Genomic DNA, 16,488 nt, shown 5'->3' with positions numbered 1-16,488 from the left:
TTGGTCTCGGGTTGGTTTTTTTTAGTTAAAACCAAACCAACCCAAATATAGTCGGGTATTTTTTTTCAAAACCAAACCAAGTCAAACCAAACCACTAGTCGGATTTTTTTTTCCGGGTTGACTCGATTTTCGGTTCGATTTTATACAGCCCTATATGGAATGATCTCTTTTGTATCCACATAATGTTTTATGTATTTGATCCGTCATTGTTGATTTTGTGACACTTTTAAATGAGAAGTAATTTTCGGATATGATTCAAGAATATTCATGTGTTGCTTATATAATTTATTTCTCTTACTATCATACATTGAATGTTCTTAGTAAAGATATAGTGAATAATAATTGATTATTAAGAAACAATGAACATTATGTGTAATTTTACAATAAATCATTGAATTCTTGAATTTATTTTACAATGAATATATAACAAAAAAAAAAATGAATCATACACATACATTGTACATTATGTATAATGAATTTATTTTTGAGAAAATTTCATAAATAGCAAACATAAAGACATAACAAAGCTCTATAACTATAATTTTAGTAATTGCGCTCCATAGCTATAGATTCGTTTGCTATGGAGGTTGTCGTTTGTATATTTTGCGCGGTTTGTATATTTCGCTTGTCCGTTTGTATATTTTACTTGTGAATATACAAATAAGGTAAGTATATACAAATTCTATATTTATACATTTATGGAATTTTTAGAACTCCGTTTGTAGACTTCGCTTGCCAATATACAAACAAGGTATTTATTGTGAACTTTTCATAAATCGTATAAAAATAGCTAGGGTAAGCATATACAAGTTCTAGATTTATACAATCAGGAACCACATTATACAAAATTCTGATTTATACAATCAGACGAATTATACAATTTAGCCGAATTATATAAACTAAACGAATAGCAAAATTTGGGGAAATCAAAACAGTAGCTATAACATTCAATATCGTTTAAATGTTTGCTATTATGCACAATTTTTCCTTTATTTTTCATATGAATTCAATAAATATGATACATAATTTAATAGGATACAATTATTTTGATGTATTATAAATTAGTAAGATACAATAATTTTGATATAATCAAAAGTAACCTTTATTAAATCTCAAAACACTCTTTAAATTTATAAATACTAATTTATCGATTAAATAATACATCTACAAAATAAAAATATTTCGTAGTCCACATATTATATATATATATATAATGGGACAAATGACAAATATACCCTCGAACTATCGTAAATGGTATGCAGATACCCTCCGTTATACTTTTGGGACGTTGATGCCCTTGCCGTCCAAAAACTAGAGCATATATACCCTTCACTCTAACGGAAGACTAAATAGGGACACGTGGTGCAATCTTATCCATCGGCTCGGTGGATAAGATTATGACACGTGTATGTCAGTTAGTATAAAGGGTATATATGCTCTAGTTTTTTGGATGGCAGGGGCACCAATGTCCCAAAAGTATGACGGGGTATCTGCATACCATTTACGATAGTTCGGGAATATATTTATCATTTTTCCCTATATAAATTAGAGTTGGAAAAGTTTAGTGAACCGGCTTAGTAGAACTCTGGAGGGACCGAACCGACCCACTATTGATTCCCAGTGGGCCGATCTTTAGGGAACCGGGTTAGAGGGACATGGGGGCCTTTCATTTTCAAATTCTTTTTTTTTTAAAGAGAAACATTGTATTATATATATTTTTGAATATTTGAACACTAATGGACAAATAAAACTTAAAAGAATTTTTTAAAATAGATCCAAATCTAATTTTTTTTAATTGTATTAAACATTACATTGAAATTTATTTTTTGATTCAATTTGAAAGCTTGTGCTTTGACTTCTAAACATGCACGTTACAAACACAATTTTGCATAAAAATGAAAATAATATTCTTTGAAATGATCGATCCTCAACGTTTCAACCATTTCATGAAGCTCTTTTGTTCGAATTGACGGGATAAGGGTCTGAAAAATACCCCAACTTTGGTCGCATTAGCTGTTGCGATACTAAACTTTCATGATGACCTATTACCTCCCTAGACTATTTAATACTGTATTTTAAACATATATATTTGCCCACGTGGACATAAAAAATAATGCAAAATTATAAATAGTAATGTGTCCACGTGGGCACATATATACCTTTAAAATACACTATTAAATAGTTCAGGGGGTAAAAAATACGGTGTTAATAGTCTAGTGAGGTAATAGGTCCTTATGAAAGTTTAGTATTGCAACAGCAAATTCGACCATAGTTGGGGTATTTTTCAGACTCTTATCCCTCGAATTGACCATTCTTCTGTAATTGAATGGTTTTTGAAGATAAAAGTCTTAAATTGAATAATTTTATTGATACAAAATAAAATTTAATGACTTTTTTTTTAGATAATCTTCCATAATTAAGTGATCTTTTAAGATATCTACTCCTAAAAAGACCTTAGTAGGTGTATTTTATTAACAACATATCATTAGTAGTACAAATGCAAATGAAAAGAAAGCTGAAAAAGCTTAAGAATAAAATCCCAAAGCAAAAAGCTAAGAAAAAAAAGTGGGACTAAAAGTAAAGCAAAAGCTAAAAAAAACAACTTTTTTATTTTATTCTTTAAAAAGGTATTTTTAAATAATTATAAAACTAAGTTAAGTGATATAGCTAAATAATTTCACATACTTGAATAATTTTTTGAATACTTCCGATATTATGAGAATTTAGTTTGATATTTTAATATTTATGAGTGGATTTGATCTTTGATATTGAATATTTTGATATTTTATTATTTTTGGGGTCTATGTTTTTATATATAACTTAAAAAATATAAATATTTTACTAAATTAGATTATTTTTTTCATGAAAAATCCTAAAGTAATTTTATAAGAGAAAGTGAGAAACGGTATAGGTGAGCTATTTTTTATTAATATAAAATTTAATAGCCTTTGCTAAATAATTTCGCATAGAGATTTTCCAAAGAATCTATGCCTAAAAGCTAACATAGATTATGTGCAGGGAATATTAATTGATTATAACTTAATGATGTATAAGTGTATGATCAAATTTATGGATAATGACTTTTGGCTTCTCTCACTCAACAGGTAAGAATTTTCAGTCTCTCGTCTTCACCTCCAAATCTCCATTGTTGTGGTAAAATCACAGCTTCCTCAAGCTTCTGTGCGTTTACATGTATTTGTGATTTTCATGTAGAAGCTTCTATTATAGTTGCAATTGTTCTACATCTTTCTTAGGGTTCATATTTGTTATCTACTTGAAAACTTATTGTGATTTTGCTTTAAGATAGGAGGTAGGAGTAGATCAAAGGCATGGATTCCTTTATGTATTAATGGTGGTAGCATATCATGGGAAGCAAGCATTCCAAGGGAACAACTTCCACTAGTGATCCAGTTCCATTTAAAAGTTTTCGAGTTCCTTTTGTAGATTTGGAGGAAGCAACTGATGAAAAGTTTGTCATTGCAGAGGGTGGATTTGGGAAGGTTTACAGGGGTGTTTTGTGTGATGGCACAAAGGTGGCCTTGAAATGGGGTAATCCTAAGTCTCGACAAAGTATTAAAGAGTTCCGAACAGAAATTGAAATGCTCTCACAGCTCCGCCATCCGCATCTGGTTTCATGGATGGGATACTGTGATGAAAATAATGAGATGATTCTAATTTATGGGAACCTAAAAAAACATTTGTATGACTCAGATCCACCCACTATGAGATGGGAACAGAGGCTGGAGATATGTATTGGGGTAGCCAGAGGTCTGCATTACCTTCATACTAGCGGAATTATACATCGTGATGTCAAGTCTACAAACATATTGCTTGATGAGAATTTTGTGCCAAAAATTACTGATTTTGGATTATCCAAGAAAGCACCTGAGCTTGAACAAACTCATGTTAGTACAGTCGTGAGAGGATCTATTGGCTACCTTGACCTTGAATATTATATAACGAGGAAACTGACAGAAAAATCTGATGTTTATTCTTTCGGTGTTGTTTTATGTGAAGTTGTTTGTGCTAGGCCTGCAATAGATTCATCTCTTCCGAGGGAGCAGGTCAACTTAGCTGGATGGGCAATGAATTGGCAGAAAAAGGGACAACTCAAACAAAGCATAGATCCCAAACTTCAGGGCAAAGTAAGACCAGATTCCCTCAGGAAGTTTGGAGAAACAGCGGTGAAATGTTTAGCTTATTCTGGTGTAGATAGGCCATCTATGGGTGAGGTGCTGTGGAATTTGGAGTATGCACTTCATCTCCAAGAGCCTGTAATTCAAGAAAACAGTAGCATCCCTATTGGCGAGCTATCACTGCAAATCAATGATTTCAGTCATGTTGATGTCAGTTCTAATGCTGCTCAGATCGGGACATTAAATTCGTACATCTCTCTATAAGGTTATAAGTCTGAGATAACTAAGTGAAAATGGTACATACCTTCCTTAGGTGTTTGTTAATTCCACTTAGGTTCATGAATCATATGAAGATTTTTATTTTTGGTTTTATCAACAATTAGATCTGAGTTGTATATTGAAAGAATGTTAACTTTGAAAACATGCATTGTTCTACCAGTGGATCCTCTTTTCATTTATTTTTTGAGAAGTAACAACAATTTCCCTTTCTCATGAACTGTTTCTAATAACAAGTGATAGATTTGGGACATTAAAGTTGCATCCTATTTGGTCAGTCTCTTCAGGAGATCCAAATTGTTTGCTCAGTGTTGTCATCCACGTGTCAACTTTCTTTGAATAATTCATCCTTGAATCATAATTATATTCATTCTTATGGGAATGGGAATGAAAAACAAGAGATACTTTTTATCGAAAGATGGAAGTTCTGTCTATTTGGTGTTGAAAACCATATGATGTTACATGAGGTAATAAACATAGCTAGTATGAAATATGATCTTTCTTTTTAGACTATCATCATATTGTTTAGTGACGTAGAGCCGTCAATATGGGCTAGGCCTGTTGGGTCAGCCTGGCTTAACCCGGGATTTAATAGGGCTGGGCTAAGATTTTTGGAGCCCATTTTAAGAAAAGGGTTTTTTAGCCCGGCCTGAATAAGTCTGCTGATTTGTGGGGCTTGAGAAATATAGGTAGGGCCGGCCCGTGGGCCAAATAAAAATAATTTAAAAAATATAATATAATATTAAAATTTAAAATTAAAGAGAATCGAAACTCAAAATCTATTTAATATTTAACTAATTGAAACCGTCATATAAATTGCAGATGAAAATGAAGATGTTAAGACAACCTTGCCACAAGCTGATTCAGATATGCTTGATGAAGATGATCATGAAGTGTTGGATATGCCATAGATTTCATGATGTGTTAGATATGCCATAAGTTTCATGATTTTTTAAGGAGTTTATTTTTAACTTTTTTATGGTTGGAATATTGTCACATTTTTTGTGTTTTAATGTGACAAAACAATTAGATTAATATTTCTATTTATATAGTTATACTTTTATTTGAAAAAACCTTAATATATATTATAAAGATAATTTTATTTGTGGATTTGATTAACAAGTAGTAACATTAACATGATGTAATATTGTTTTGTCGATATTTATGATAATATTTTTAAATTATAATTTATAATTTATTTTAATAATTATAAAAAAAAAAAAAAATTTAAAAAAATGGGCTGGCCCAGCAAGCCTGTAGCCCATGTACTTGTGGGTTGGGCCGACCGTTTTTTGGCCCACACCAAAAATGGGCTAGCCCGGCCTGACCCGTAAAATGTCAAAGCCTGTATGGGTTAGCCCGGATGAGGTGGGCTAGCCCATATTGACAGCTCTAAACTGACGACCTCCTGCTTACATATCTTCATTCTTTTTTTTTATATAATGGTGGTGTCTGGTCCATCTGTTGTGTACCTTGGTAATTCCACCAGTACAAGTATCAGGTACCATTCAATTACTTTTTCTTAGAACAAGTAATAAAGTAGAGTAATAAATTCCATCATAATTCAAACTGTAATTGTTTAGAAGCTTCTTGCTGCTTGAATTGCTATACTGGAAGCTTCTTGCTACTTGAAAAGCATCATCGGAGACACACCATTGTGCAACTTTGAGGTTGTCCAGGTTTAAGTATTTGAGCTCACGGAACTCTGAAAGTAAAACATACATGAAACTGTTGATGTTATTGATTTATTTTTTATGGCTTTTGAGTGTTTATGCTCAGTTCTAAGCATTGTTTATGCCAAATTCTGGAATTGCGAAACTCTATTTTTTTTTGAGTTTCTATTCAAATTCAAGTTAGTTTAGTGTGGGCGACCACAAAAGTCACCAAATGGTCAGATTAGAATATCAGAGGGCATTGCTGGAGGCAGCAATGACGTCTTCTAAGGCTAGAAGACCACCGGAAGACACCTAGGACTATAGCATGTCGTGAAAGAAGCCAACGCAGGCATAGCGCCTGGTATTCGAACATTGGCCCGAGGGCATTTTCTCTACCCTTCTTACCCTGAAAAAGCAGTGATAGCTTACAACCGATTACCATCTGTTGCTCTGGACCAATAAGGGGCAGTACAGTACAGGAATATTCCCCTATTGTCCATCGACTACGCCTTTCAGCCTGATCTTAGGTACTGACTCACCCTCCATGGACAAACCTTACAGATAGGTTTTTGAGGCATTGAATTTTCATCAATGTTTGCGTTACTCAAGCCGACATTCTCGTTTTTGCTTCATCCACCATCCCTCGCGCGGAGGCTTCTCGCTAAGGTGGAATATTCCCCCTTACCGATTTCTCGAATGGTTGTTGTCCAATACTTTTTTTTTCAACTTTTAGCATTGATTTCCAGTATTATTTTTTTTAAATTCAGCTGTGGGAACTTCCCTATATTTGGTTTAGTAATTTTTTTGGAGGAGTGAATATTTATTCTGGCACCTAAAGTTTATTTATTTGGTTTAATTCTTAAAATCTATTAATTCATTCGAACATAAGCATTAAAAAGGAAAGCGCTCCACATCCTTATAAATATTACATCTAAATTATACACTACATTCCTGTGTACATACAAAATAAAACAATAACCATTAATTCATCAATTATTACATCACAATTGCACCTCCTCTACAATAAACAATTATTTTGTGAGAGATAATATCACAGATGGACACTCAACCATAGACTTTTATTATAAAAAGTCACTCAACTATGCATTTTAACCTAAAAAGTCACTCAACTATGCATTTTTTTCTCAGAAACTCAACTTTGATATTTAATCTAAAAGTCATTCAACTATGAGTTTTTCTCTCATAAAGTCATTCAACTATAAAAGTTTTACTTATAAAGTCACTCTATCTATTTAATTAATTTTTCATTAAAATTTGTTGATATGTAATTTTTATTTAAAACCAAAATTTTAAGAAATAAAAATATATTTAATTAAACCATATTGAGAAATTAAATCCCTCTGCATGCCATTGATTTTTCTATCATTTCAAATTAATTCCAGTTATTGTAATATGTTTTTTTTTTGGTTAAGAATCAACATCACGTCGGTCTTGATACAATTAATAAATATCTAAATTTAAAAGTTACACACTGCTGCTGATTAATCATGCACAAATATAAGGCCAGATGATTTGAATAAACATCTTTTTAATGGGATGGATTATTAAAATAATTTAAATAGATATATTTTTATTTCTTAAAATTTAGTTTTAAATAAAAATTGAATATCAACAAATTTTAATGAAAAATCAATTAAATAGATAGAGTGACTTTATAAGTAAAATTTTCATAGTTGAGTGACTTTCTAATAGAAAAACTCATAGTTCAGTGACTTTTGGGTCAAAATTTAAAGTTGAGTGACTTTCTAAGAGAAAAACTCATAGTTGAGTGACTTTTGAATTAAAAACTAAAGTAAAATGACTTTCTAAGAAAAAAGTTTATAGTTAAGTGACCATATTATCTCTATTTTGTGACATTGCTCTCAGCTTTGCTTCCTTAAAGGCTTGACTCGAACTCACAACGTTAAGGTTGGAAGTGAGGGTGCTTACCGTTTGAGCAACTCCTTCTTGTCACAGGATTAGTTATTCTATTTTCTATTTTGTATAAATTAATACATAGATTTCCTTCTAACTTATATATGTATTAATTATGCGAGTTTCTAAATTGTCAGTCAAACGTCGTATTCATTTGGTACATAAATAACTTATTTTCTATTTGCCTATCAAATGTCGTATAAATTATATGAAAATTAATACATGAATAACGTGTTTCTTACCGTATAAGGCTCAACGGTGGCCTCAACCCATACGGTAATATAATGCAGTTAGTTTGGGGGAAAAAATTAAATTCGTAGTTGAGTCACAGCAGAGCAGTGTTTTCGTATAGCTAAATGGATAATGAGGTGTTTGACTTTTGGGTTCTCTCCCTCTACAGTTTCAGTCTCTCGTCTTCTGTTTTTATGTTTGTGATTTGATTCCTCAATTTTTACTTTGATTAATGGTTTTAGCACACCATGGGAAGCAAGCATTCCAAAGGAACAACTGATGGAGTGCCTTTTGCAGCTTTGCAGGAAGCAACTAACTACTTCGATGAACGTTTGATCATTGGAGTGGGTGATTTTGGGGAGGTTTACAGGGGTGTTTTCTGTGATGGCACAAAGGTGGTCCTGAAAAGGCGTTACCTTAAGTCCGGACAAGGTATTGAAGAGTTCCGAACAAAAATTGAGATGCTCTCTCAGTTCCGCCATCCCTATTTGGTTTCATTGATAGGATACTGTGATGAAAGAAATGAGATGATTCTAATTTATGAGTACATGGAGAATGGGAACCTCAGTAGCCATTTGTATGGATCAGATCTACGTCTTCCCACTATGAGCTGGGAGCAGAGGCTGGAGATATGCATCGAGGCAGCCAGAGGTCTTCACTACCTTCATACCAACGCAGTTATACATTGTGATGCCAAGTCTACAAACATATTGCTTGATGAGAATTTTGTGCCAAAAATTACTGATTTTGGACTATCCAAGAAAGGGCCTGAGCTTGATCGAATCCATACTACCAAATTGATGAAAGGAACAATGGGCTACCTTGACCCTGAATATTATAGAACCCTACATCTGACAGAAAAGTCTGATGTTTATTCTTTCGGTGTTGTTTTATTCGAAGTTCTTTGTGCTAAGCCTGGTTATCTTTCGAGGGGGATGGTTAGTTTAGCTAAATGGGCAATGAATTGGATGACGAAGGGACAACTGGAACGAATCATAGATCCCAATCTTCTGGGCAAAATAAGACCAGATTCCCTAAGAAAGTTTGGAGAAACAGCGGAGAAATGCTTAGCTGATTCTGGTGTAGATAGGCCATCTATGGGTGAGGTGCTGTGGAATTTGGAGTATGCACTTCATCTCCAAGAGCCTGTCATGCAAGAAAACAGTATCATCCCTCTTGGCAAGCTATCACTGCAAATTAATGATTTCAGTCATGTTAATGCCAGTTGTAGTGCTGCTCAGATCGGAACATCAAATTCGTATTGTGATCTCTCTAGTGATGAGGTTATAAGTACGAGATAACTAAGTGAAAATGGTAAATACCTTCTTTAGGTGTTTGTTGATTCCACATATGAATATTTATTTTTGGCTTTTGTAACAATTTATATAACTAGGTTCTTAGTTGTATATAGAAATAATGCATTGCTCTACCTGTGGATTTGAGGTGTCCGGTTGTTTCACATGTTGTGTATTCTTAGAAAAAGTAATGAAGTTTCATGTCAAATTCCATCATAATGCAAACTGTAATTGCTTAGTTTCCTGACTGGTCATACTTGAATACTTCCCTCAATATGTTATGCATTACTAATCACTTCAACATTGGAGATTGTCTTGTTGAAGATGTATGTATACCGGAAGCTTAGGTTGTTGCTTCTTCAACTTTTCAAGAAGGCAGCAAATGATTGTACTCAAGACCAATAGAGTCCAATTTCTTAGTACATAATATGTGTATCAAGTAACACTAGCAGTAATACTAACAAAATAAACATGTTCTGGCATAAAAGAAAAATGCACTCGTATGAACATAGATATCACAGTCAAGGAGATAATCTTCTAGCCCAGTCGGGAGGTTACATTGTATATAGCAACTACGAATGCATTGTTTGCCATATATTCGCGTTGTGTAGTTTGAATTTCTTGAGTTGAATTGGCAATAGAGCAGCTACACTAGTTTACTTCAATGCTTCTTAGAGATACGTCAAGGGATTTTCTCAAGCTGCTTACATTTCACTGAAATAAAATGTTCAAAGCTTAGGAAAAGCATCATTCGAGACAGACCATTGTGCAACTTTGAGGTTGCATAATTCCAGTTTTAATTCGTGTGTTAGTGAACTATGCACGTTTAACCTTCAATTATTTGAAGTGTGTGATTTTGATCCTTGAAGTTAACTATTTAATAAAATGATTATTTGAAAATATAGAAGAATTAAAATTATATTCAATTTTTTTAACAAAATATACAATTAGAATAATTATCTTAAATATATAAAATTGATCTCATTTGCTTCTCTGTTTGCTCTGTTTTTTATTTATTAGCAACTCATTCTTCCTCTCTTTTTTGAATGGTTACTAATCAAGATCAAATACGATTACATTTGAAAGGGTTTAGTCGGTGAACAGACTCCTTAAAGTTATCAATGGTGTCCTAACAATTTTTAGTCTTAAAAAAATTTAGCATCTAATTTTTATTAAAATCAATTTTTTATACACATAAATCTTCAAACATTTAAAATCATCAACCCTTCAATTTATTTTACGTTATCTATTTTAAAATAATCATTTGGTTAAAATTAGTTAACCTTGTTGACTTAAATGACGAAAACTGCAACATAGAAACTAAAATAGGAATAATTATGCAACAATACAGGGATTAGAATCGTTATTTCCCGTTTGGATAATGTTTTTGGCTTCACTCACTCTACAGTCTACAGTTTCCAATCTCTCGTCTTCTCCTCCAAATCTCTCACAACTTGTGTTCTGCTTACATTTATGTGTGATTTTCATGTAGAAGCTTCTATTGATCAAAGTCATGGATTCCTTTATCTACTAATGGTAATAGCAAACCATGGGAGGCAAGCATTCCAAGGGAACAACTTCGACAAGTCATCGAGTTCCTTTTGCAGCTTTGCAGAAAGCAACTAACAACTTCGATGAAAATTAGTTTCTCATTGCAGATGGTGGATTTGGGAAGGTTTACAGGGGTGTTTTGTGTGATGGAACAAAGGTCGCCTTGAAAAGGCGTAAACTTGAGTCCTCACAAGGTATTGAAGAGTTCCAAACAGAAATTGAGATGCTCTCTCAGCTCCGTCATCCCTATCTGGTTTCATTGATTGGATACTGTGATGAAAATAATGAGTTGATTCTAATTTATGAGTACATGGAGAATGGGAATCTCAGTAGCCATTTGTATGGCTCAGATCTACCCAGTATGAGCTGGGAGCAGAGGCTGGAGATATGCATTGGGGTAGCCAGAGGTCTGCACTACCTTCATACTAGCCGAATTATACGTTGTGATGTCACGTCTGCAAACATATTGCTTGATGAGAATTTTGTGGCGAAAGTTGCTGATTTTGGAATATCCAAGACAAGCACTGAATTTGATGAAACCCATCTTAGCACAGTCGTGAAAGGATCTTTTTGGCTACCTTGACCCTGAATATATTAAAAGCCTATAGCTGACAGAAAAATCTGATGTTTATTCTTTCGGTGTTGTTTTATGTGAAGTTGTTTGTGCTAGGCCTGCAGTAGATCAATCTCTTCCGAGGGAGCAGTTAAACTTAGCTGAATGGGCAAGGAATTCGCAGACGGGGGGACAACTCAAAAAAATCATAGATCCCAATCTTGTTGGCAAAATAAGACCAGATTCCCTCCGAAAGTTTGGAGAAACAGCAGTGAAATGCTTAGCTGATTCTGGTGTAGATAGGCCATCTATGGGTGAGGTGCTGTGGAGTTTGGAGTATGCACTTCGTCTCCAAGAGCCTGTAATTCAACATAATCCTGAAGAAAACAGTACCAACTAATATTTCACTTCTATTAGGATCATGTATGAAGTCGGAGCATAGGATTATGTTGACCCATTTTCAACCAGCCCATTTGCCACCACTAATCTCTAAGAAGCACTGAAGTAAACTAGTGTAGCTACTCTATTGCCAATTCAGCTCAGGAAATTCAAACAACAAAACACGAAGATATGGCAAATGAAGCATTCGTAGTTACTATACATCCTCTCGATTGGGCTAGAAAATCATCTCCTTGACTGTGATATGTTCTTTCCAAGTTCATCTGAGTACATGTACAATTTTCTTTTATACCAGAACATGTTTATTTTGCTAGTATTATTTGATACAAATTATTAAGTAAGAAAATGAACTGTTATTTCTAATACAGAACTTTTTCTTAGGCTTATTTGAGGGGATGGGCTGCTAATTCAGGTAACTCTAACACCATACTGATCAAAATAAATGCAACTTTATAGTAAGTTGAGCAAATCAATTGTACAGAGCTAGCATCCTATGCTCCTACATAGAGATGCATCAATCAAAATGAGAAGGGATTTTCTCAAGCCGTTACGTTTCATTAAAACCAAATGTTCAAGCATAGGAAGCATCATTGGAGACGGACCATTGTGCAACTTTGAGGTTGTTTAGTTTTAAGTATTTAAGCTCACGGAACTCCGAATCTTTCACTTCCCAAAGTAAACATACATGAAATTGTTGATGTTGTTGGTTTATTCTTTTTATGTTTTTTGAGTGCTGTTCAATTTTTTGGTACTGCTTATGTTCAGTTATAAGCATTGTTTATGTTCAAATTTTATGTCTAATTTATGGAACTGAGAAATTCTAAATTTTTGAGTTCAACATCTATTCACCGAATGGGTCTTTTAGTTCTCCAAGATTAGAATTTCAAAGGACGACGTTGCAAATGTCCAGGGCGGACATGACTTCTTCTAAGGCTAGAAGACCATGAGAAGGTGGACATGACTTCTTCTAAGGCTAAAAGACCATGAGAAGACACCCACGACTATAGGATGTCGTGAAAGAAACACATCACTGTAGTCCTGGTATTCGAACATTGGCTCGAGGCATTATCTCTACCCCTTCTTATCCCGAAAAAGCAGGAGCACCTTACACTATCAATACAAATAAATTTTATGGAGCTATCAATTGATTTAGAGGAGCTACTTGATGAACAATGGAGAATTTCGAGTAGAAGTGTGATGATCATTGATCACTCAACTTTTGGTAATTAACCATTATAGTTGCTCAACTTTATTTTATCTTGTAAAAGTCACTCACCTTTGCTTAGTTAGTTTTCATATTTATTTTGATATGAAATGTAACTTTTGGTACCAATTTAATGACTTCGTAGTTGTAGATTTTAGAAAAGAATATTTTTAAAAAAATCAAAATTAATATTTAAATTTATTCGAGACCCAATCCATTATAATGTCAAAAAAATTTGAAATCATCAATAGAAAATTAATGTATTTAGGATGAAAAAAAGAAGGCCATTCATTGAAATGAAATTTCCCAACAGAACTTTCATTTAATTCACTCAATTGAAAAAAATAAAATTACAATTTTGAGTTCAAGTCTTGAAAAAGTAAAAAATCTTTGTAGGGAGCTCTGGTAAAGTTATCTTGATATAAAATTAAGTGATATACATAAAAACTAATTTCCAAATTCAACTTTGAACTTGGTTTAGGAGACAATTTCTTTTTCATTTTTCTTGTGTTTGGAAATATTTAGTACTCCCTCAATCCGTATTACTTGTCAAATATTATCTAATTTGATTTTTCATTTTACTTATTATATTTTTAACAAATCAAAGAAGAATAATTTTATTTTTCTTATTATATCCTCAATATATTACCATTGAACTAACGTCTTTGAAATGTAGTGAGTAGATATATTTGGGACCCTACTAATAAATAGGGTAAAATGATAAAAACTTTCATTCCCAGTAGAAGTCCTCAAGCAACTTTACTAATAAAAATAAATAAGGGGAAGGCCCAACATTTTCTATTAGTATAAGGAAGGCGCTAGCTAGCGCCCAACCTATACAAGGGCTTTCCACCTCCATTTGGTCGTGCTGCTATGATGTAACGTGCAGTCATCCCAAGGCAGCAGGATGTATGGTATAGGGCCCCCTATTTTATCTCCCTTAAAGTCCTTTATGGATTTCGAGTCGGGAATAGAGCTGTGGCTTATTCGGCGCTATACCACAATGCATTCTCGGGAATAGCTGTTCACGAAAGGTGGCATGGGACATCTGTCAGCCGTTTTTCAAGCACGAATAGAACGATCTAAAGGGGTTAACTTTTCGAGGAATCCTTCATCAATGGTTGTGAATGACTGATTTTTGCAATCTTTTCGACCTTGATTTCGTAGGAGCAAGTCAGAAAGATTGAGAAATAGAACCATCTAATTTCATTCATTCTCAATAGCCACGAGATGATCATCTTAGGGTGATCCTTTTGTCGACGGATGCTCTTATTACACTTGTAGTCTCTGAAGGATGAGAACCAACTATGTAGCATCTACATCGAGAATTCAAGTATTGTATACGTCATTAGTCCGATCCTTTGTAGGAACTACCCGTAAAGGCAGATGTAGTAGGGGTTGCAAATCGGACGGTACACAACTTGGTTTTGGAAGATATGGCACTAAAATTGTAGATCTGGTCGTCTTTCATATCGAGCCATTGAAGCAGCCTTCCCGAACTCCTACACGGGGGGAGTCAGATCTTGAGGTAAGCTCCCTTCCATAGGCAATCTACTCAAGAGTTTAGGCCCCTAATTAGGTCTATGTCTGGGCTGCTGCCGTACTCAAAGGCGAGGGGCTCCAAAAGTGGATGTGATCGCCTCAGAGGAGAGGGGAGGCAACTTGGGATTCTAGGCAAAGTGCTTTTTTTTGTATATAGGCCTTCGTATAGGATAGGATTTTCATTCCTCCCGCCAAAGCTAGAAAAGAAAGGAGCTCTCTCTTTTTTCCAGCCTTCTTTTTATTTCAAAGGGATCAATTTTATTTTTTTAATAAGCGTGTTAAGTCAAAATTTGACAAATAAAAAAAGTACAATGGGTGTAAAAGATAAAAATATTTAATTTTCCTAACTATTATTCTATTATATAGAAGAGTGAAATGGTAGGACGACCAAGGGTAAAAATGTAATTTCATTCTAACAAAAATCTATTAAGAAAGATAGTAAATAATTCTAGAAATATCTTTCTATATATGAGGTGAATAATGATCAAGGGTAAAATGTAATTTCACGCTAACAAAATCCTACCAAGAAAATTAAATAGTTCTAGAAACATTTTTAGTTATTGTTATTACCATTAACTTATTTGTTATTACTTCACTTTCTTTTCTTTTGTTGAGTTATTGTGATATCTATTCATTACTCTATTTTACTATTACTTTAATTTAATTTTTAATATTTTTTCTATTCATTATGCTTATCAAAAATGCCTACTTTTAATACAAAAAATTACTATGAATTAATTATTTTCACCTTTATTTTGGCTCTAATTAATATACTTGAAAATAAATAAGTGTGATAAAATTAATAATATATATTAAATTGAAATCAAAGAAAAAGATGTTAGAAAGTAACTTTACAAATAAAAATGAATAGGATGATATATTTGCATTTAAGACGACCAAGAATAAAAATGTAATTTCATTCTAACAAAATTATATTAAGAGATAGTAAGAAAAATAAATAACTCTAAAAACATCTTTCTATATATGAAGTGAATGATGATCGAAGGTAAAAAATGTAACTTCATGAAAACAAAAATCTATCAAAAATGATAACAAGAAAACTAAATAGTTCTAGAAACATCTTTAGTTATTGTTATTACTATTAACTCTTTTGTTAAAATTTCACTTTTTTTGTGAGTTATTGTGATATCTATTCATTACTCTATTTTACTATTACTTTAATGTAATTCTTAATATTTTTTCTATTCATTATACTTACTAAAAATGCCTACTTTAATATAAAAATTCATTATTTAAAATATAATTAATTATTTTCACTTTTATTTTGTCTCTAATTAATATACCTGGAAAGAAACAAGTGTGATAAATTAATAATATATATTAGATTGAAATTAAAGAATAAATAAAATTAGTTTCAATATTTAAAAAAAAAATAATATTTTAAAAGATGTTAAAAAGTAACTTCACAAATAAAATGAATAGGATGGTATATTTGCATTTAAAGTAAACTAAAAATGTTTACTAGATTATAAAAGAGTAGTTCTTCATTAAATTATATAATTAAATTTTTTCTTTTATTTGATTTCAAACATATTAATCTGAATAGTGAACTAATGTAAGTTTGATTTAAATTTAAAGTTGTCTGGATAAAATTTGGTATTTTTCTATTATAGAAATATAAAAATATAAAGTTGAGGATGATGAAGGATAATGTGGTCATTTCATATATATTTCATTTTAAAATTCCATA

The 16,488-nt window shown here is 32.6% G+C and overlaps 2 protein-coding genes and 1 pseudogene across 2 annotated transcripts; all 3 read left to right on the top strand.

The window, feature by feature from the left end:
* Window positions 1-2,972: 2,972 nt before the first annotated feature.
* On the top strand, window positions 2,973-4,670 carry LOC102592370 (receptor-like protein kinase HERK 1). The gene is made up of 2 exons (XM_006356381.2): window positions 2,973-3,104; window positions 3,304-4,670. The coding sequence occupies exon 2, from the start codon at window positions 3,366-3,368 to the stop codon at window positions 4,398-4,400; it is 1,035 nt and encodes a 344-aa protein (XP_006356443.1). The 5' UTR covers window positions 2,973-3,104; window positions 3,304-3,365; the 3' UTR covers window positions 4,401-4,670.
* A 3,637-nt stretch (window positions 4,671-8,307) lies between these two features.
* Window positions 8,308-12,394, top strand: LOC102578460 (receptor-like protein kinase HERK 1). Its single transcript, XM_006356340.2, has 2 exons — window positions 8,308-9,547; window positions 11,021-12,394. Exon 1 carries the CDS (start codon window positions 8,482-8,484, stop codon window positions 9,532-9,534), a length of 1,053 nt encoding a protein of 350 aa, XP_006356402.1. The 5' UTR covers window positions 8,308-8,481; the 3' UTR covers window positions 9,535-9,547; window positions 11,021-12,394.
* Window positions 11,057-12,394, top strand: LOC102578804 (receptor-like protein kinase HERK 1; annotated as a pseudogene).
* Window positions 12,395-16,488: the final 4,094 nt, after the last annotated feature.

The sequence above is a fragment of the Solanum tuberosum genome, unplaced genomic scaffold (assembly GCF_000226075.1).
Source record: "Solanum tuberosum cultivar DM 1-3 516 R44 unplaced genomic scaffold, SolTub_3.0 scf00216, whole genome shotgun sequence".
In the NCBI taxonomy this organism is placed as follows: domain Eukaryota; kingdom Viridiplantae; phylum Streptophyta; class Magnoliopsida; order Solanales; family Solanaceae; genus Solanum; species Solanum tuberosum.
The sequence above is the reverse complement of the archived record's forward strand: the minus strand, read 5'-3'. Positions and strand labels throughout refer to the sequence as shown.